Raw genomic sequence first — 17,513 nt, 5'->3', positions numbered from 1 at the left:
AGGGATGGAACCCAGGACGTTCCTTCAGTGCCGAAAGCAAAAGACCCTAAAGGAATAAAGCTGTTAGCTGGGCATATGCATCAGGCTCTTAATTTTGCTGGGCTCTGTCCATCAAGAGAGACATGATCTCATCCGCCCCCTGATCACCAGGCCCACCGACAGCAATTCCGGGCCCCAGGGCAGAATAGTCAATGGGCCCCCATGCATGCACAAGCCACGCCCGCGCGGACTTGGTCCACCTGACATTTGGGAGATTCTGCGCCTGTGCTGGCTGGTGCCCAGCAAGCTGCTGGCTGTGATGCTGGGCGTGCTCTTCCGGCACAGCCAGGGCTTTCATATGCCCGCCTGGTAGGGTTGCCAACTGCCTAATCGTGCAAACCCAAAGACCCTTGTCCTACCCCCTGCCCCGCCCCTTTCCTGAGACCATGCCCCTGTCCTGTCCCTTCTCTGATGCCCTGCCCCCTGCTCACTCCATCCCCCATCCCGCTGTTGCTTGCTCTCCCCCACCTTCACTCACTTTCACCAGGCTGGGGCAGGGGGTTGGAGTGCAGAGTGCAGGCTCTGGGAGGAACATAAGAAGATAAGAATGGCCCTACTGGGTCAGACCAAAGGTCCATCCAGCCCAGTATCTTGTCTGCCGACAGTGGCCAATGCCAGGTGCCCCAGAGGGAGTGAACCTAACGGATAATGATCAAGTGATCTCTCTCCTGCCATCCATCTCCACCCTCTGACAAACAGAGGCTAGGGACACCATTCCTTACCCATCCTGGCTAATAACCATTAATGGACTTAACCTCCATGAATTTATCTAGTTCTCTTTTAAACCCTGTTATAGTCCTAGCCTTCACAACCTCCTCAGGCAAGGAGTTCCACAGGTTGACTGGGTGCTATGTGAAGAAGAACTTCCTTTTATTTGTTTTAAACCTGCTGCCCATTAATTGCATTTGGTGTTCCCATGATATAAGAACTAGGGGCCAAGTAAATAACTTTTCCTTATTCACTTTCTTCACACCACTCATGACTTTATATACCTCTATCATATCTCCCCTTAGTCTCCTCTTTTCCATGCTGAAAACTCCTAGCCTCTTTAATCTCTCCTCTTATGGGACCCATTCCAAACCCCTAATCATTTTAGTTGCCCTTCTCTGAACCTTTTCTAATGCCAGTATATCTTATTTAAGATGAGGAGACCACATCTGTATGCAGTATTCAAGATGTGGATATACCATGGATTTATATAAGGGCAATAAGATATACTCCATCTTATTCTCTATCCCTTTTTTAATGATTCCTAACATCCTGTTTGCTTTTTTGACTGCTGCTGCACACTGCATAGATGTCGTCAGAAAACTATCCACGATGACTCCAAGATCTCTTTCCTGATTAGAGGAAGTTTGGGTGCAGGAGGGGATGATGGATGAGGGCTCTGAGAGGGAGCTTGGGTGCGGGAGGGGGTGAGGGGTGCAGGCTCTGGGAAGAAGTTTGGGTGCAGGAGTGGTGCAGACTCTGGGAGGGAGTTTGGGTCTGGGGTGTGGTCTCTAGGCTGGGTCAGGGGGTTGGGGTGCAGGGTGCGGGCTCTGGGAGGGAGTTTGGCTGTGGGAGGGGATGTTGGGTTGGGCTCTGGGAGGGACTTGGGTGCAGGGTGTGGGCTCTAGGCTGTGGCAGGGGGTTGGGGTGCAGTGCTTACCTCAAGCAGCTCCCAAAAGCGACCAGCACGCCCCTCTGGCAGCGGCTCCTAGGCAGGGGGGCCAGGAGGTCTCTGCGTGCCGTTGCCTGCAGACACTGCCCCAACAGCTCCCATTGGCTGCAGTTCCTGGCCAATGGGAACTGTGGAGTTGGCACTCAGGGAGGGAGCAGTGCGCGGAGACCCCCTCCCCAGGGGCTGCAGGGCTTGTCAGCCGCTTCTGGGAGTGGTGCAGAACGAGGGTGGGCAGGAAGCCTGCCTTAGCTCCACTGCACTGCCCCCAGGCCCTTTTAAATCACCCAGGCCCCTGGGCAATTGCCCCCTTTGGTCGGCGGCCCTGCCCATCACCACCATATCCTACCAGCATACTCGTGCTCGCAGCCTTTGTTACTATTTTTATGGCTAGTAGGAAACCATTTATCACTCTTTATTGTATATGATAATGATATGCGGTGGAGCATCTTAACCAAAATACCAGACAAACTATACCTGTCAGTGGCTCCAGGATTTTAGGAAGAGCTCTGATCTTCCTTAAACCTCCTTTCCCTTTCCTCTGGGCCAATAACTTCTTTAATTGTCCTTGGTGGAGACAGAATGAGCCAGTGACCAAAACCCTCTCAGTTCAAGGATTAAGAAAGAAGAACTTGTGTAAAAACAAGATCCTCAGTGTGGAAAGAATTTCTGGGGATTCCTTTCCACGTGCATCTGAACCCAAGCGGAGCGCGTGACTGTTTGTTTGGGGATTCCTTGGTAGAAAAACAGAAGAACAATGGCACTTCTGTACAGACAGGCTGTGTATGGGAGAGCATGAGGCCTCTGCATTCATTAGCCTAGAGGGCTGGTTGCAAGGGGCCCTGCAACCTTTCCCTCCACAAATAGGATCATTTTGAGGTTCTGAATAACCCAGGCAGCAGGGGACAGAGGTGTTTGTAACTAATTGCAAACTCATCCAAGGCCAGAAAGGACCATTGTGATCATCTAGTCCAGAAGTGGGCAAACTACGGCCCGCGAGCCACATTGTTATACCAATAAAATAAAATCAGCAGGATCTTATTAAAGGGAATAAGGCAAAATGCCACATTTATTGTGAATACAGAAAGAATCATAGTAAGCAGTTAGTTATAGCTATAACATTCCATTCCATTTCATATTTATTCACACATTCATTCATACACACATGCACAAAGTTCTGCAAGGTTGTCATCATAGTTACCAGCCTTAGAGTTGCTTGTGCCAAGCCACTGGCCAGGTGGCCTGGACATGAGGAGGGAAAAGGACCTTGTCAGATGCCCATCTGATGCTCCTGGAAGTTGGTTTGCAGAATCAGACCCCAAAATTCTCAGTTTCTAGAGTCCATTTTTATAGGAATTTATTCCTATGCCAGCCTATGGGAATTGGTTCATCATGCTGTTGCTGAATCAATCAGCAGATGGCACATTCCTGGTGGCTCCCTGCTCCCAGATGTTATCTTGTTCTTTGATTCTCCCATCCTTGAAGCTGTTGGGTGGATTTCAGTCTGCCCTCTGGGGGTCCTCTGGTTGTTTCCACTTGATGCCGTCTTCAGACGATGGACACTGGATTCTTAGGCTGGCACCTCCCTGATCATTCAGTTATTATCCACACCAAGCATCCATCCACATACATCCTCTATCTCTATTTTAATCACAATTGTTAACAAAGCAAAATGAATACAACAAAAGGGCGGGGAGTCTCTGTGTGCTGTTTCTGTTGTTACAGAGTATTGCTTTGAGTCTCTCTGTGTGTGTGTAGTTGTTGTTACAGAGTATTGCTTTGAGAACAGACTCTGTTTTAGGATGTACTAACACAATTAGCAGCTTGCAAGTTTCACACAGAGGGGGAGAGAAACAGTAAAAATAAGAGACCAAAAACCAAGAGATCTCTTAATTAGTAATACCCTCGAATTTAAACTATGGGGAATCAAACTAATTTGTGATTTTAATACAGAACTTCTTTAATATGATCCACCATAACAACATCTGGCCCGTGGGACTGTCCTGCCTGGCCCTTGAGCTCCCGGCTGGGGAGGCTAGCCCCCGGCCCCTCCCCTGCAGCCTCAGCTCACTGTGCCGCCAGCACTCTGGGCGGCGGGGCTGCGAGCTCCTGCCGGACAGCGCAGCTGTGAGAGCCGACAGGTGTAGTGTATTAAATTGCTTCCCACAGGAATGTGCTACTTATGGCTTCCAGACCTGATGCTCTGAACAGCATGGTAAGGGGGCAGGGAATGGGGGGGTTGGATAAGGGGCAGGGGATTCCAGGGGGCAGTCAGGGGACAGGGAGCAGGGGCGGTTTGATGGGGCGGAGGTTCTGGGGGGGGGCATGGTCAGGGGCGCTTGGATAGGTGTGGGAGTCGCAGGGGGCCTGTCAGGGGACCGGGGGTGTGGATAGGGGTCGGGGCAGTCAGGGGACAGGAAAGAGGGGGGATTGGATAGGGGGTGGGGTCCCAGTGGGGTGGTTAGGGGCAGGGGGGTCCCAGGAGGGGGCAGTCAGGGGACAAGGAGCAGGAGGGGTTGGATGGGTCAGAGGTTCTGAGGGGGGCAGTCGGGGGTGGGAAGTGGGAGGGGGCCGATATGGGGAGGGGGTCAGGCTGTTTGGGGAGGCACAGCCTTACCTACCCGGCCCTCCATACAGTTTCGGAACCCCGATGTGGCCCTCAGGCCAAAAAGTTTGCCCACCCCTGATCTAGTCTGACCTCCTGTTTAGCACAGGCTAGAGAACATCCTCAAAATAATTCCTAGAGCAGAGCTTTTAGAAAAGCATCCAAGCTTGATTTAAAAATGGTCAATGATAGAGAATCCCCCATGACCCTTGTAAAGTTGTTCCAATGCTTAATTATTTTCACCATTAAAAGATTACACCTTATTTCCAGTCTAAATTTGTCTCGCTTCAGCTTCCAGCCATTGGATCTTGTTATACCTTTCTCTCCTAGATTGAAGACTCATTATTAAATATTTGCTCCCTATATAAGTACTTACAGACCAGGGGTGGGCAAACTTTTTGGCCAGAGGGCCACATCAGGGAATAGAAATTGTATGGTGGGCCATGAATGCTCACAAAATTGGGATTGGGGTGTGGGCTCTGGGGTGGGGCTGCGGATGAGGAGTTTGGGGTATAGGAGGGTGCTCTGGGCTGGAACCGAGGGGTTCGGAGGGCGAGAGTGGGGTCAGAGCTGGGGAAGGGGTGCAGGTTCCAGCTGGGGGTGCGGGCTCTGCGGTGGTGCTAGGGATGAGAGGGTTGGGGTGCAGGAGGGTGCTCCAGGCTGGGATCGAGGGATTCGGAAAGCAGGAGAGGGACCAGGGCTGGGGAAGGGGATTGGGGCATGTGGGGAGGCTCAGGGGTTGTGGACTCTGAGCGGCGCTTACCTCCCGGAAGCAGTGGTATGTCCCTTCTCCGGCTACTACATGGAGGTGCGGCCAGGAGGCTCTGCACGGTGCCCCGTTCGCAAGCACCGCCCCTGCAGCTCCCATTGGAGCATGTAGGAGCCAGAGCGGGGCCATGCCACAGCTTCCGGGAGCCGCGTCATGCAGCCCCAACCCAGCACCCCGGCAGGAGCAGGGCTGAGCTGCTGGTCCAGCCTCGACCCAGTGCCCTGGCCGGAGCGGGACTGAGCTGCTGGTCCAGCCCCTGACCCAGCACCCCAGCCGGAGCACCAGAGCGGGACCAAGCGTGTGGTGCAGCTTGTGGGCCTTACTTTTCCCACCCGTGTTATAGAGGGTAATCAAGTCACCCCTTAGCCTTCTCTTTGTTAAGCTAAACGGATTGAGCTCTTTGAGTCTATCACTATAAGACATGTAAATAGCCTGTTAAGAATGTATTTCACACCCCAAATGCCTTGTGTCCATATCCTCTGCCCATTTCCTGAGCACTGTGGCATTCCAAAATGAGTGAACGGAGCTCTGTTCCTATGATGACTTCCCCTGTACTTCATCTTTACATTTTTAAGGAGTCTGCAAGGGCAGTTGGCATTTTGTGAGGCAGAACTGATGAAGCATCTTACAGAGGAGCATTATGCTCTCTCCTGGGAAATTGACTTCTGCTCTCTGTCATTGTACTTTAATCTACAGCTAGAGTCATTCCAACTGGAAGTGTGTGCTTGGTCTTTGTCTGGAAAAATAACATCCCAGCTAGCAGGGACTCCTTTACAGCAACAGAGCTGGCCATTGGAGCTCGGCTAAGGGGTGGGTTTTAAGGTTTATTTACGTTTCATGCCATTTGGTATAGGAAATGGGAAAAGGAAGAGGGACTCAAGCCTGCAAATTATTGTAAAAATCCACCGCTTCCAGCTCTTCTTTGAGATGTACTGAGAGATAAATCCAGTCACTGTGATCTGTTGACAGAGAAAAACTACAGAACAGAGGGGGTGCGAGGGAGTTACAAGGTCCCCGTACTTCTCAAAAGGATGGTGTTTGTGCTGCAGGCGTTAAACTTGTGGCAGCACTCAGTGGTGGATTAAGGCTAAATGACCCCACCCCAGACTTCCTCCCAGGCACCCAGCTGAACCCTTCTCTTCATCCCCTTCACAAGTCTTTGATCTTCCTTCCAGTGGTGACAGCTGGCCGTCTGACAGCCATTGGTTAACTGCTGCTCCATCCAGCCCCCTCTTGCCATGAGTCTTGGACCCCACAATCCCCAACAGCCCTTTTGCTCTCCAACGCCTCATCTCAAGGCTCTCTTCTATATTTGGGGTGCACAGGGAGAGGAGGAGCATGACTTATTTTAGAGATGGGGGAAACTGAGGCATAGAGATTAAGTGTCTTACCCAAGGTCATAAAGCAAGGCAATGGCAGAAATGGGAATGGAACCCAGGAGTCCTAACTCTTAGCTTCCTGCTCTAATCAGCAGAGCCTTCCCTTGTAGGCTACAGGAGTAAAAAATCAGTTGGAAAAGTGCAGTCAAAGGAGCATACCCTGGAACTCAGCTCTTTGAGATCCTGAGGCTCTTTAAAAGCACTAGTCACCTCATTAACATGCTGCTCAAAGGGTCTGAGATTGCACATAAAGGTGATCTTTCACTACTGAACTCATGTTTGTTATTTCCTAGAGTAACTACAAAAATAGATAATTTGCTGTGTGTATGGAGTCAGTCTCCTCTCCCTCCCCTCCACGAAGGCATGTTTTTCTGTCTGTCTGTCGGAAAAGTACATTGCCGGTACTGAATGTGAGGCTCCAGCCTGCAGCCAGAGTGTACGTTGGCTTCGTCCCAGAGAGGGCAGAAGGGCTTACCGCACTAAGAAACAGGGCTGGCCTTCAGACCTTTTCTGACTTGTGGGTGGCAAGTCTCGGAGGCTGGAACTTTGGGCTGGATCAGGAGGGCTTCAGTGAATTTCCACAGAGACAAATAAGAAAGGTTGGGAGATTGAAGGACCTTGGTTTATAAATATCATTTAGGAGGATGCTGTATATGGGAATTTGTGAGAGCGTCAGTCCCTAGAGTATGTCTCTGCAAGAGCAAATCTGCAGTCGCTCATGAACTGGAGAGGAGTGGACAGGGAAACATATCCTCTGCTTGCCTAGGCAAGTACTGGCCCTACGAATGAGGAACATCCTTGGAGCTGCTGCACGTGCCTAGAGGCACCATGCTTTCTTCCTCCCCATGCCACTCCGTTCCCTAATTTGTAAATAAGCGCAGAACGGCTCATTTTCTGTAAAATACATTAAATGCATTCACGTGGTGGAGCTTGTGGTATCTTTTGCCTTTTACAGAACAAACAAACAAAGAAGAAATCTGGGCACAAACTGAGTCCCTAAAAACAGTATTTAGTAAGTACCCACAAACACAGGAGGCAGTGAGCCCCACAACGGGGTTCAGAACAAACTATTCAAAGGGATACAGAGCCAACTACTTTCAAACTAATTGAGCCCACACTGGGGTTCTGCATTTCTTCCAGGAACAGCTGAAAAGGCATCCATGGTCCATTGTAGACAACAGTGTTAAGTTTCAGAGTAGCAGCCGTGTTAGTCTGTATTCGCAAAAAGAAAAGGAGGACTTGTGGCACCTTAGAGACTAACCAATATATTTGAGCATAAGCTTTCGTGAGCTACAGCTCACTTCATCGGATGCATTCAGTGGAAAATACAGTGGGGAGATTTATATACATAGAGAACATGAAACATCACAAACAGCCCATTTCCACCTCTTCTTGGATACAATGCAGCATTTGCATGGAAATAGCCTACAATTATGCTTATTTCTCAGTTATGCCTAGAGGCAAAAGTGGTGGCTTAGATTGAACAGGGAAGGAGGCTCTTCATTCCTGAATGGGTCAGGCATCTAATGTACTGAAAGGAGAGAGAGCCCTGCAGGCCTGGAGAAGCCAAGAAATCGTCCTGCTGACTCAGCAAGGTTAACTAGCATTATCTTTGCAGTGGAAGGACACAGGGCGGTAGTGATCCCAGTCTTAACTGAATCTTCTTTTTAAATGCACATATTAAAGCTGGTTTCATTCATCACTAATGTTTGTTTTATCAAGGATGGGCCAAGCCACACCAAATTTGTTGTGTAATGTACATCTGGGTGCTGTTTAAAGGCGGCCCACAACTGACAATCTCAGCGGACAGGCGTAGAATTGAATGGGCCATTGGCTGTAAATTACCCGCCACCCCCACCCCTCAAAGGTGTGTGCCCAGCTCAGGATTGAGGCACATTGGCAGGGCAGAGGATGCAGAAATTTGCAGTGATGCTACCTGTGCTGTGGTTTGACAGAGGACTTCACGCGCCAGGGCTGGCAGTCCAGAATCTTTCATCAGAATCAAAGTCACTTCATGTTTTGTAAAGGCTGCTGTCTTCTATCGCAGTGGTGATTACTGTCACGCTGTCTGGAGTGGTTTGTAACTGTGGGTGCCAACCTTGGGGAAGACTGTCAAAAAGCAGGGCAGACACCCCAAACTGATTGAATGTTCTCTAATTATACTTCACCAACCCAGTAACAAATGTGAACTCCTGAAGCACTCTAACAGTGTGACTATGGAATCACGGAGAGTTCCCCTGGGCATTCCAGTGTATCTTGTCACCCAGGCAAGCTGGACTTAGAGATAGTTGGTTGCTATCCATCAAAGATCACAGAAGATTCAAGTTGCTTCCGGTTCCAAGAGACCAGTCACTTACCTCAGGTCAACTGGTACCCCCAATCTCAAACCAAAGATAATGCTTGTAGCCAATCCTATAATAAACTAATTAAGGATTTATTAACTAGGAAAAAGAAATGGAGAGTTATTTACAGATTAAAGCAGGCAAACATATGCACAAATGAGTTACAGTCTATGGTTCTGAAAGGTGACAGAGTTATAGTAATCTGTCAGCACTGAATGTCTCTTAGGGCTAACCCAGGTTGACCCAGGAGATCTCTGCTTGTTTCCTACCTGCAGCCATGAGAGTCCAACAGCAGAAGATTAAAAAATTTCTTGTTCGCTATCTCGAGTTCCTTCTTCCAGAATTCAAGCTGATGGGATGAGCCCTTTTGCACGTAGCATCTTCATGGCTGCGTAGGGGCAATTAACAAAGTTTCATATTACGATGTCTCACAATGGCCCATTTAGTTTTGGTAGAAGGGATCAGCTCTTGTCCATCAGGCAGGAGTGACAGGCTGACCCTTTCAGAGCAAACATTTTTTACAGTTATAAAGCAAAAACTTAAATATTACCTTATAGCGTGTGATAAAGACATTACAAGTGAAATTATGAAATGCTTGTAAATTGCTGCATGCACTGAAGTCTAAACACTAGTTGTTGGTAGAAGTCTAAGCACGTTGTTAGAAGTTCAGTACCCGTCTGAACCATACCAGCACACAGATGTGAAAGACTGGCTTCCAGCAGTAAATTTGTCAGTGCTTGGTTGAGGCCTAAAGCCTTGGCAAGAGCTAGCACCTGGTTTGCCAGCGTCACGGCTGCATTTCAGTGATGGGTCAAGTGATGTTAGTGCAGAAAGTTTGCAATTATGTGTAAAGTTTGTCAAGCGCATTGAGAGGGGCCATGCATGTTGGTTATTTATCACCCCCGTCATCACTATAGCTACACTTCCATTCATTAAGAAACAAAACAAGATTTTCTGTCAGACCCAGGACTTGACCACCTGGTTATAGCCTTGAAGGTCTGATCAGTTATGTCAAGTCCCTGAGCTCCGAGAATAGTAGAAGCATAACATGAAGCAGAGGTGAAATCCTTCCCTGTCCCTATTCTCAGACATATAGAAATTCCTTCACAGTACGAGAACTAAGGGCTAATACTTTCTGGTGTGTTCACAGGTGACTGCTGGCTGCTGGCCGCCATTGCGTCTCTCACCCTGAATGAAGAGATTCTGGCCAGAGTTGTTCCCAAAGATCAGAGCTTCCAAGACAAATATGCAGGAATCTTCCACTTCCAGGTACCTGACTTCTGCCTTTTGCTAAAGAGTCAAATACTGACAGAACGTGAGGAACATGGTGGGTCGGATCACCTCGTGTAAATTGGTATAGTTCCATTGAAGTTAATGGAGCTGCACCAATTTACACCAGCCAAAGAACTGAAAAGGCATATTTTGGTTACTGTGTCTCTCAAAGATCAGTGGTGGTCTGTCAGACTGGAGTGTGGGTTTCATTCCAGTCCTGTAGTGTTTGTTGTCCAGATCCACTGTGTAGTCCCCACAAAGGACCATTCCCTCCACTCTCACTCCAGAACAGAGAAGTGAAGCATCTCAGAATAAGGCAGGATTCTTCCAAGGATCCCTGCCAGACTGATCCTGGATACGGAAACCATTATCTGTCTGGGGAAGTTAAACTGAAGGAGGTACTTCCAGCCAAGATCATTAGCATTAGGTGACCAGCTAGAGAGTTTCAGAGGAATTTCGATTTCCTCACGCTAGGGGTAAAGGCCTTAGCAGACCCAGCTTCTTATGGGAAGTTTCCCAAGCAACATTGTGATGGGGGTGGAATGCTGGCTGAGTCAGTACCATGTTTCTAAGCAGGTGGTTCTAAATATTCAGCCAACAGCCCTTTCACTGCTTATCATAACCCAAGCAGTAATACAACCTGAGTTAACACTGTCTGGGGTAACCAAGGTATCACTTGATGTCTATGGCAGAGAAGCACAAACTTGTGGCAAACAAACTTCAAAAGATTAAAGCAAGTCAGTTTTTCACAAGACACCTGAAAGGTCATGCTTACCCGACCCCTGACCTTTCCTGGGGGCTTATTCTTTTCTCTCCTACACTGATGTAAATCTGGAGTAACTCCAGGGAAGTCAATGGAATCTCACGGGTGTAAAACTGGAGTTAGGGGCCCTTCAGTTTGCAATGTGGGGCGCTAATCTGATAAGAACAAACTTTCCAGAACTTCCTCCTATCCATGGATCCAGAAACATGAGGAGAGCCGTTTCTTGTACCCTGGTTTGGCACTGACATTTGTTTCCCCCGAGAGAGCCCAGTTGCGTGAGTTATCCAGAGCTTTTTGAACTTCAGAAAAGTCCCATCCTGGTTCAGGTTGAGGCTCGAATGAAGGATCTGCTTGACTCTGAAATGCATCCAGACCAGTCTATCCATCTCTGCAGCAAACTAAGCAAGCAGAACTAATCAAATAACCCTAAAGCCCACAGTACAGCTGGTATTGTGCTATATAGTGAGCCACATAACAATATATACTTTACATGTTCAAAGCACACAAAAATCCATGCAAGACTTACAATGAACTAAAAGCTCAAGAAAAATGTTTAATGAGCAGCCAGGCAGCGAACAGGGAGACAAAACCAAGGAGAATAGAAGAGAATGCAAGAGAGGACATGCACGGAAACGAAAATCAGCTGTGAAGGTTCTGTCCAGAGCATGGCTATGTAACCCATGCACTTGGCAATCAGCAGCAACTAGGTCCTTTTCATTCTCTCTTTCAGTTCTGGCAGTATGGGGAGTGGGTGGATGTTGTTGTTGACGACAGGCTGCCCACCAAAAACGGGGAGCTGCTCTTCGTTCACTCAGCAGAGGGGAGTGAGTTTTGGAGTGCTTTGCTGGAGAAAGCCTATGCCAAGTAAGTAAAGGGTCAATTTTTAAAATCAAAGGAAACTTCTTCCTTTCTGCTTCACCTTTTGACCTCCTCATGCCTAAGCTAATATCTGGTGGAGTATCTGTCCTTTATCTGGAACTATGTGGAGGTAGTGTCAGTCTAATTAGTCTTCTAGGGTACATATCATTGACTGCTTCAGCTGATTGTATAATGTGGGCTTGAGACAGATGCTACAGGCTGTAGCTGAAAAGGCTAATGTTTGTGGTTTCTTCTGGGGCCAAACGTTTTCTCTGTACTTAATCTCTGGTAGTCCAGGTTGTGGAAGAAACATTACACGTGTCCCAAGAAGGTCATGACTGAATACCAGTCGCACTGCCTTATTACCCAGCTGACCTCTGGGGAGCTCATGTTATTCCAGTTCAGTGTGTGCAAACCTCTGATTCATGGTAAGGACACCCAAGTCTGACGTTCCAGTCTCAGGAAGGACAGGAAGGAACTCTTGCATCTAATAGTGGGAATCTTATTCTGAATGTACAGGGCCAGATACTTGACTTCAATGGAACTATGCTGACTTATACCAGCTGAGGTATAAAGGAGTCCGAGGTCTAATTTCTGTATTGAACCTGGGGGCAGAGGGCGCATGTGCTTGATTACATACAGTCTTGAGCATTTGTCATTGCATGTTTGGGCATATCAACCCATATTCCTGACGTACAGCATGTTAGTTCCTACGTGTGGCTTTTCTGCCCTGAAGAGGTAGGAAAGACATAGATGGAGAGGATAGATCCTCAGCTGGTATAAATGGTCATAGCTAAATTGAAATCAGTGGAGCTCCATTGACTTCTTCTTAGCTATGGTATTTATATACTAGGTGAAGAGCTGCCTCAGAGAGAAGGTTGAAACAGTACATGTCCTTTGTGCAGGGTGAATGGGTCATACGAGGCTCTCTCTGGAGGATCCACCACTGAAGGCTTTGAAGATTTCACCGGTGGAATTGCAGAGTGGTATGAGCTGCAAAAGGCACCACCCAACCTGTTCAAAATCATCCAGAAAGCTCTTCTAAAAGGCTCCCTCCTCGGATGCTCTATTGATGTAAGTCAGTCCAGCTCTCTACCAGACTGTTGATATCCCTTGCAGCAGGAGTAGATAGGAAGCAATCAGCATAGTGCTGTGCTCAGTTACCACACAACCCTTGGGATTTTCTACTCATGCTGCTAGCTCAGGGAGGCCAGCTGTCCTCTATTTCATGGCTAGAGAATTTGACACAGGAGTATTAGGGGCAACATAATCCTCTGTGGGGTCAGATCACAGAATATGAAAAATTCAGCCATTACTGATCAGCGATTTAGTGGCATATAAGAGCCAGAGATCTTTTTTTAGAAGGATAATTTATTAACACTTCTGATATGCCCAGATTACGTGGGAGTTGGATTTAATGGCATTGTGTACCACATCCTTGCTTTCCACTGTGCATCAGAGACCTAGATGGGTTAAATAAATCCCACTGGTTTGGCAGGAAGTTATTCCTGGCTCTGGATTTTGGGAAAGAAGGAATCTCAGAATACTTAGGCAGGGATCCCAGCATATTGCTGCTCACAACGATTTCTGCAGAGTTGGGACTGCAGGCCACTAGCATTGCAGTAATATCTTTACCTTATTGCTGCAGAAATTGTTCCCAAGGGTTGCATGAAATTCAGGCTGAAACAGGGAAGCTAGATACATTGGCAGTCTTTTAAATGGCCCTAACAGAATAGGCCCACTGCCAAAATCTCAGTCATCATGGTGTGTACTTTATCTGTATATAAACAAAAAAAAGAGCTTTAGTACTTCAAAAACATTTGAACATACCCCCTAATTAACACAAAGCAAAGAATGTCTAAAGGAAATAGACCAGGAAAAGAAAAAGCCCTAAAGACAGGCACTTTAAGCCAAAAATGTATCGTTAGTACCATAGATTGAAGTTCAGATGATATTAAGCACTGTATGCTTGCTAAGTATTGTCAGTACGGGATAGTCAACTCTCCTAGGGATCATAGATCTTATTTCTTTTTAGTGGGAGGGTAAGTCGTTTAAAAACCTCCATTCACAACATAAACTGAAATATTTCCTCCAAATTTGAGTTAAATCGAAGAGCTACAAGAGAGAGAAACTTCACAATGGGAAAAATAGTTTGCTAAGCACAGTGCACTTCCCTACTCAGGATTTCCCTGCATTTTCTAGGTCCTGTTTTTCTAGCATGCAGTTTGATAAGCATCTGACATCTGGTTTTCTACCCCAGAATGATCCAGGTTTTCAAATCTCCTAGCTGGGAAGAGAGAGACTAAAAATACTGAGCTCCTTTGTTGAAAGGTGTTAGAGAAGCACAAAATGGTTTTATAAATATTTTAATTAGTTCAACCTCAGAACACCCCTGCAAGGTAGGGAAGTTTTATACCCATTTTACAGAGGGTAAAACTGATGCTAAACAACATGCCCAAGATTACCAGCAAATTGGTGGCAGAGCATGGATAAGAACCCAGGAGTCCTGAGTTCACAGCTCCTTTGGTGCACACTAGATAACGTACCTTAAAAATAAAAAATGGCGGATTTGCAGCCTGCTCCTTTTAAGACTTTACAGCTTGTATACAGATTTAGACAGCTGTTGAGTGAGGATGAATGTTCAATGTGCAGCAAGATGCACAATGGGCAAGCTCTTGTCTCCTTGGTTCTTCTAGCTCTGCCATCTCAATAATCAGGGGTCCGAATGCTACTCTTAAAAACCTGAGCTACTCACACAGCATTGCACTAAAATGTGTATCTGTGATGTTCATGCTATTTACCATGAATTGTGATACTGTAGCAAGTCGGTGGCCACTTAGGCCTTTATGTGTGTCCTATGCGCACCTGTGGCCACTGGGAACTTCATGGGCACATCAGGAAGTAAACTCCTATCCTGCTACCAAAGCAGAAGCTCTTCCAGAGCTCAAGGAGAATGTCCGTTAGATGCCAGCTGTATGGCACAGAGCTGAGTTTAGATTGCATCCACTACCAGAGCACCCTGGGACACATGGACACTGGCTGGTTTCAGAGCTCTGTTCAAACACCCAATTGATCCTTCCAGTACCCCTGTGCAGCAGCTAAACTCTTGCTCTAAGGGAGCTTTATAAAAGCTGTAGTTTGTTGTATCCTCAGACTTGCAAGCAGCTAATAAGCACCACTGAATTGCTCTGTGTTTCCAGATCACAAGTGCTGCCGAGACCGAGGCAGTCACTTCTCAGAAGCTGGTCAAAGGCCACGCATACTCCGTTACAGGAGCCGAAGAGGTAACCTCTCTCGCGTTGTCCATGGATTGTATTTGCCTGGTGTCCTGCTTGCTTGCATCACAGTCACATTTCACTGTTGTTGTTTTTTTAACCTGTTGGGTAGGTTGAAAATTTTCTGTCAAACTAGTTTTTGACAGAAAATTGGGTTTTGATTTGTGACAATTTTCACAAACATGTCTCCTCCCCATCGCAACTTTCAGCTTTTCACTGAAAAAAAAATCAAAAACTTTTCAGCTGAAAACAAAACTTTTTGGGTTTGGCAAGAAACATTTTACATCCCCTCCCTCCCATTTTCTGACCATTTCTACCCTTGCAGTGAGAGCCTATATACCGAAAACTGTTGAGTCCAACTGCCATCTTGTGGTTAAATTACCTCACAAACATTTACAGTATGCAGAATTTTTAACATCACTTATTACTTATTGAATGCTCTTTTTTATTTAAAAAAAAAAACCCTAAAACAATGTGCATAAAATTGGGTGGATAGAGCAAAGTTCTGAGTTCTCTCTGCGTTTGGAACGGTTAGCCATTCTGCATTGTTCCAGTGTTCCCCAGAGGACTGGGCGTTGCCGAGGCAATACCCAGAGTCTCAGTGTGTGCTGGGTTAATGTGACTCTCCGTGCGTCTACAAACAGCTGGGTCATTTTCCAATCAAGGTCAACAGGCTTGGGGGAAGGAGGCACTTTCCCCTAGTCACCCAGGAGAATATTCCCTCACACACTATCCCTGTGTTTTAGACTCACTGGGCCTCAGCTTTTGGAGTATTATGTTTGGAAAATGGCATCGTCCTAGACTGTTGTTACCACTTTATAATCTTGGAGCTTGATACTGTAAATTGTCCCCGCACAGAGCTCCCAATGGGAAATCCAAGCCCAGCACACTGTACTGTGGGTGATTATTACTCTACTCTGAGTAATGAGGCAGTTCAGAGAACAGCAGGATGCACATATGAGAGAAAGAGGAATGCATACCCAGGGGAACGACATATTCATCTCCTGGTATAGCTGCCCAGCAGCTCCACTGGAAGGACTGATGATCTCACTGTGTGAAAGACGTTTATCTGTGTAAAAGAAGGTGAATTGCCTTGCTCAGTAAAGGAAAGATGGGAGAGGATAGAAGGGAAGCAGACGGATTATGGAAACAGGGGGCCTTGCCACTGATTTTCAATAGTCTTTGGATCATGGCCCTATTCATTACTCCTGAAATGCCCCTGCCTCTCAAATGAAAGTGGTGTCAGTCCCTGGCATGCTGCATACAGGCTGATGAAGCTAAATGGGAATTGGCAGCATGCAGGATTGCAGCTAGCCTTGCTTGTTGGCTCTCCCCCTCCCAATGACAGAAGTCAGTGGGGAGTTCTTCTGTTCCTGACTCAGACATTAAGAAGGCTGGGCCAGCTTTAATCTTTGGAAATCTCTGCAGGCTCTTCCTAGTGGCTGTTTCACTTCGGAACCCCGTTAACCTTCTCAGACCTCAGGCCCACCAGTAACCCCCACAGGCTTCTCTGTGCTGTTTCAGCTACTGCATGCACCATAGTGCACCGGTCCTCATGAGAAAGCGTATCCATTTTCTTGGCTTCAAGCTCACACCCACTGTGCAATTCCCTACTTAAATGAATCCGGTGCCTCCCCCCAAATAACACTGATTTCTGGTTGGGATTTTTAAAGTTCCGAGGGGTCCTAACCCTGATGTCCAGAGTGTTTGTGGTGAGGAAACAGCCTGTGGCAGTTTTTACAAGAACAGGAGCAGTCAACCCAGTGTCCTGTATGTAGTCAGTTGCAGGTATGATTCTGAATACATGTGGGGGACAGAGCGGTTGAGTAGGAAGGTACCGTTTTTACTCAGGCGCTTTTTAGAGTAAAGCCACACTGTAAGAATTGCCGTTGTGCTGTGAATAACCTCACATTCCCTCCGCAGCTCCGCTCTTTATTATTAAACTCTCTTAGACGTGTCATTCTTCCAGTACAAGAATGATTTTGTTTGCCCCCAAGCACACAAATATTTGATTTGCACACAATCTAAATTTCCTGTCTGCATGCATTAGGTAATCAAAGTTTATCCAAAGCCAATGTGGCTTTATGCCTCTTCAACTAAATAACCAGGTGCAAAATTACATAAATAGCTAAGGAATAGGGTGCAAGTATTGTATTTCAATCACTGTGCTTTCTTCTGTGTTTATTACTACACAGGTTCCCTGTGTAACTAAGTCCCTTCTGCACTTCTAATCCTATCAGGTGAATTGCCGAGGAAGCATGCAAAAGCTGATCAGAATCCGAAATCCCTGGGGGGAAGTGGAATGGACTGGAAAATGGAATGATAAGTGAGTTAAAGGTCTAGGGGACTTATACATTGTAAGAGGGTGTTCATCCCAGTGGCATGGCTAAATTTCCACTGGGAATTGCATTCTCCCTACCTGAAATTCCCCCTGAAGTTACCGTTGGACCCAGTATTCTGTACTTTTTATCCTAAACTGTTGTGTGGTGTTGCTTTGTGCTGTTTAAAAGGACCATAGCTTTCCCCACAGAGACTTTACAGTATGCTCTGCTCT

General features: G+C 47.0%; 1 protein-coding gene across 1 annotated transcript in view; it reads left to right on the top strand.

The window, feature by feature from the left end:
- The window catches only part of CAPN2 (calpain 2), a 55,835-nt gene that overhangs the window by 14,182 nt on the left and 24,140 nt on the right, over positions 1-17,513 (top strand). Inside the window, exons 3-7 of the mRNA XM_084624171.1 lie at positions 9,942-10,060; positions 11,557-11,690; positions 12,590-12,758; positions 14,885-14,968; positions 17,200-17,285. Coding sequence (XP_084480297.1) covers positions 9,942-10,060; positions 11,557-11,690; positions 12,590-12,758; positions 14,885-14,968; positions 17,200-17,285 — 592 coding nt within the window. The remainder of the gene's footprint in view (positions 1-9,941; positions 10,061-11,556; positions 11,691-12,589; positions 12,759-14,884; positions 14,969-17,199; positions 17,286-17,513) is intronic.

The sequence above is a fragment of the Lepidochelys olivacea genome, assembly GCF_965140295.1.
Source record: "Lepidochelys olivacea isolate rLepOli2 genome assembly, chromosome: 3".
Classification (NCBI taxonomy): Eukaryota; Metazoa; Chordata; order Testudines; family Cheloniidae; genus Lepidochelys; species Lepidochelys olivacea.
The sequence above is the reverse complement of the archived record's forward strand: the minus strand, read 5'-3'. Positions and strand labels throughout refer to the sequence as shown.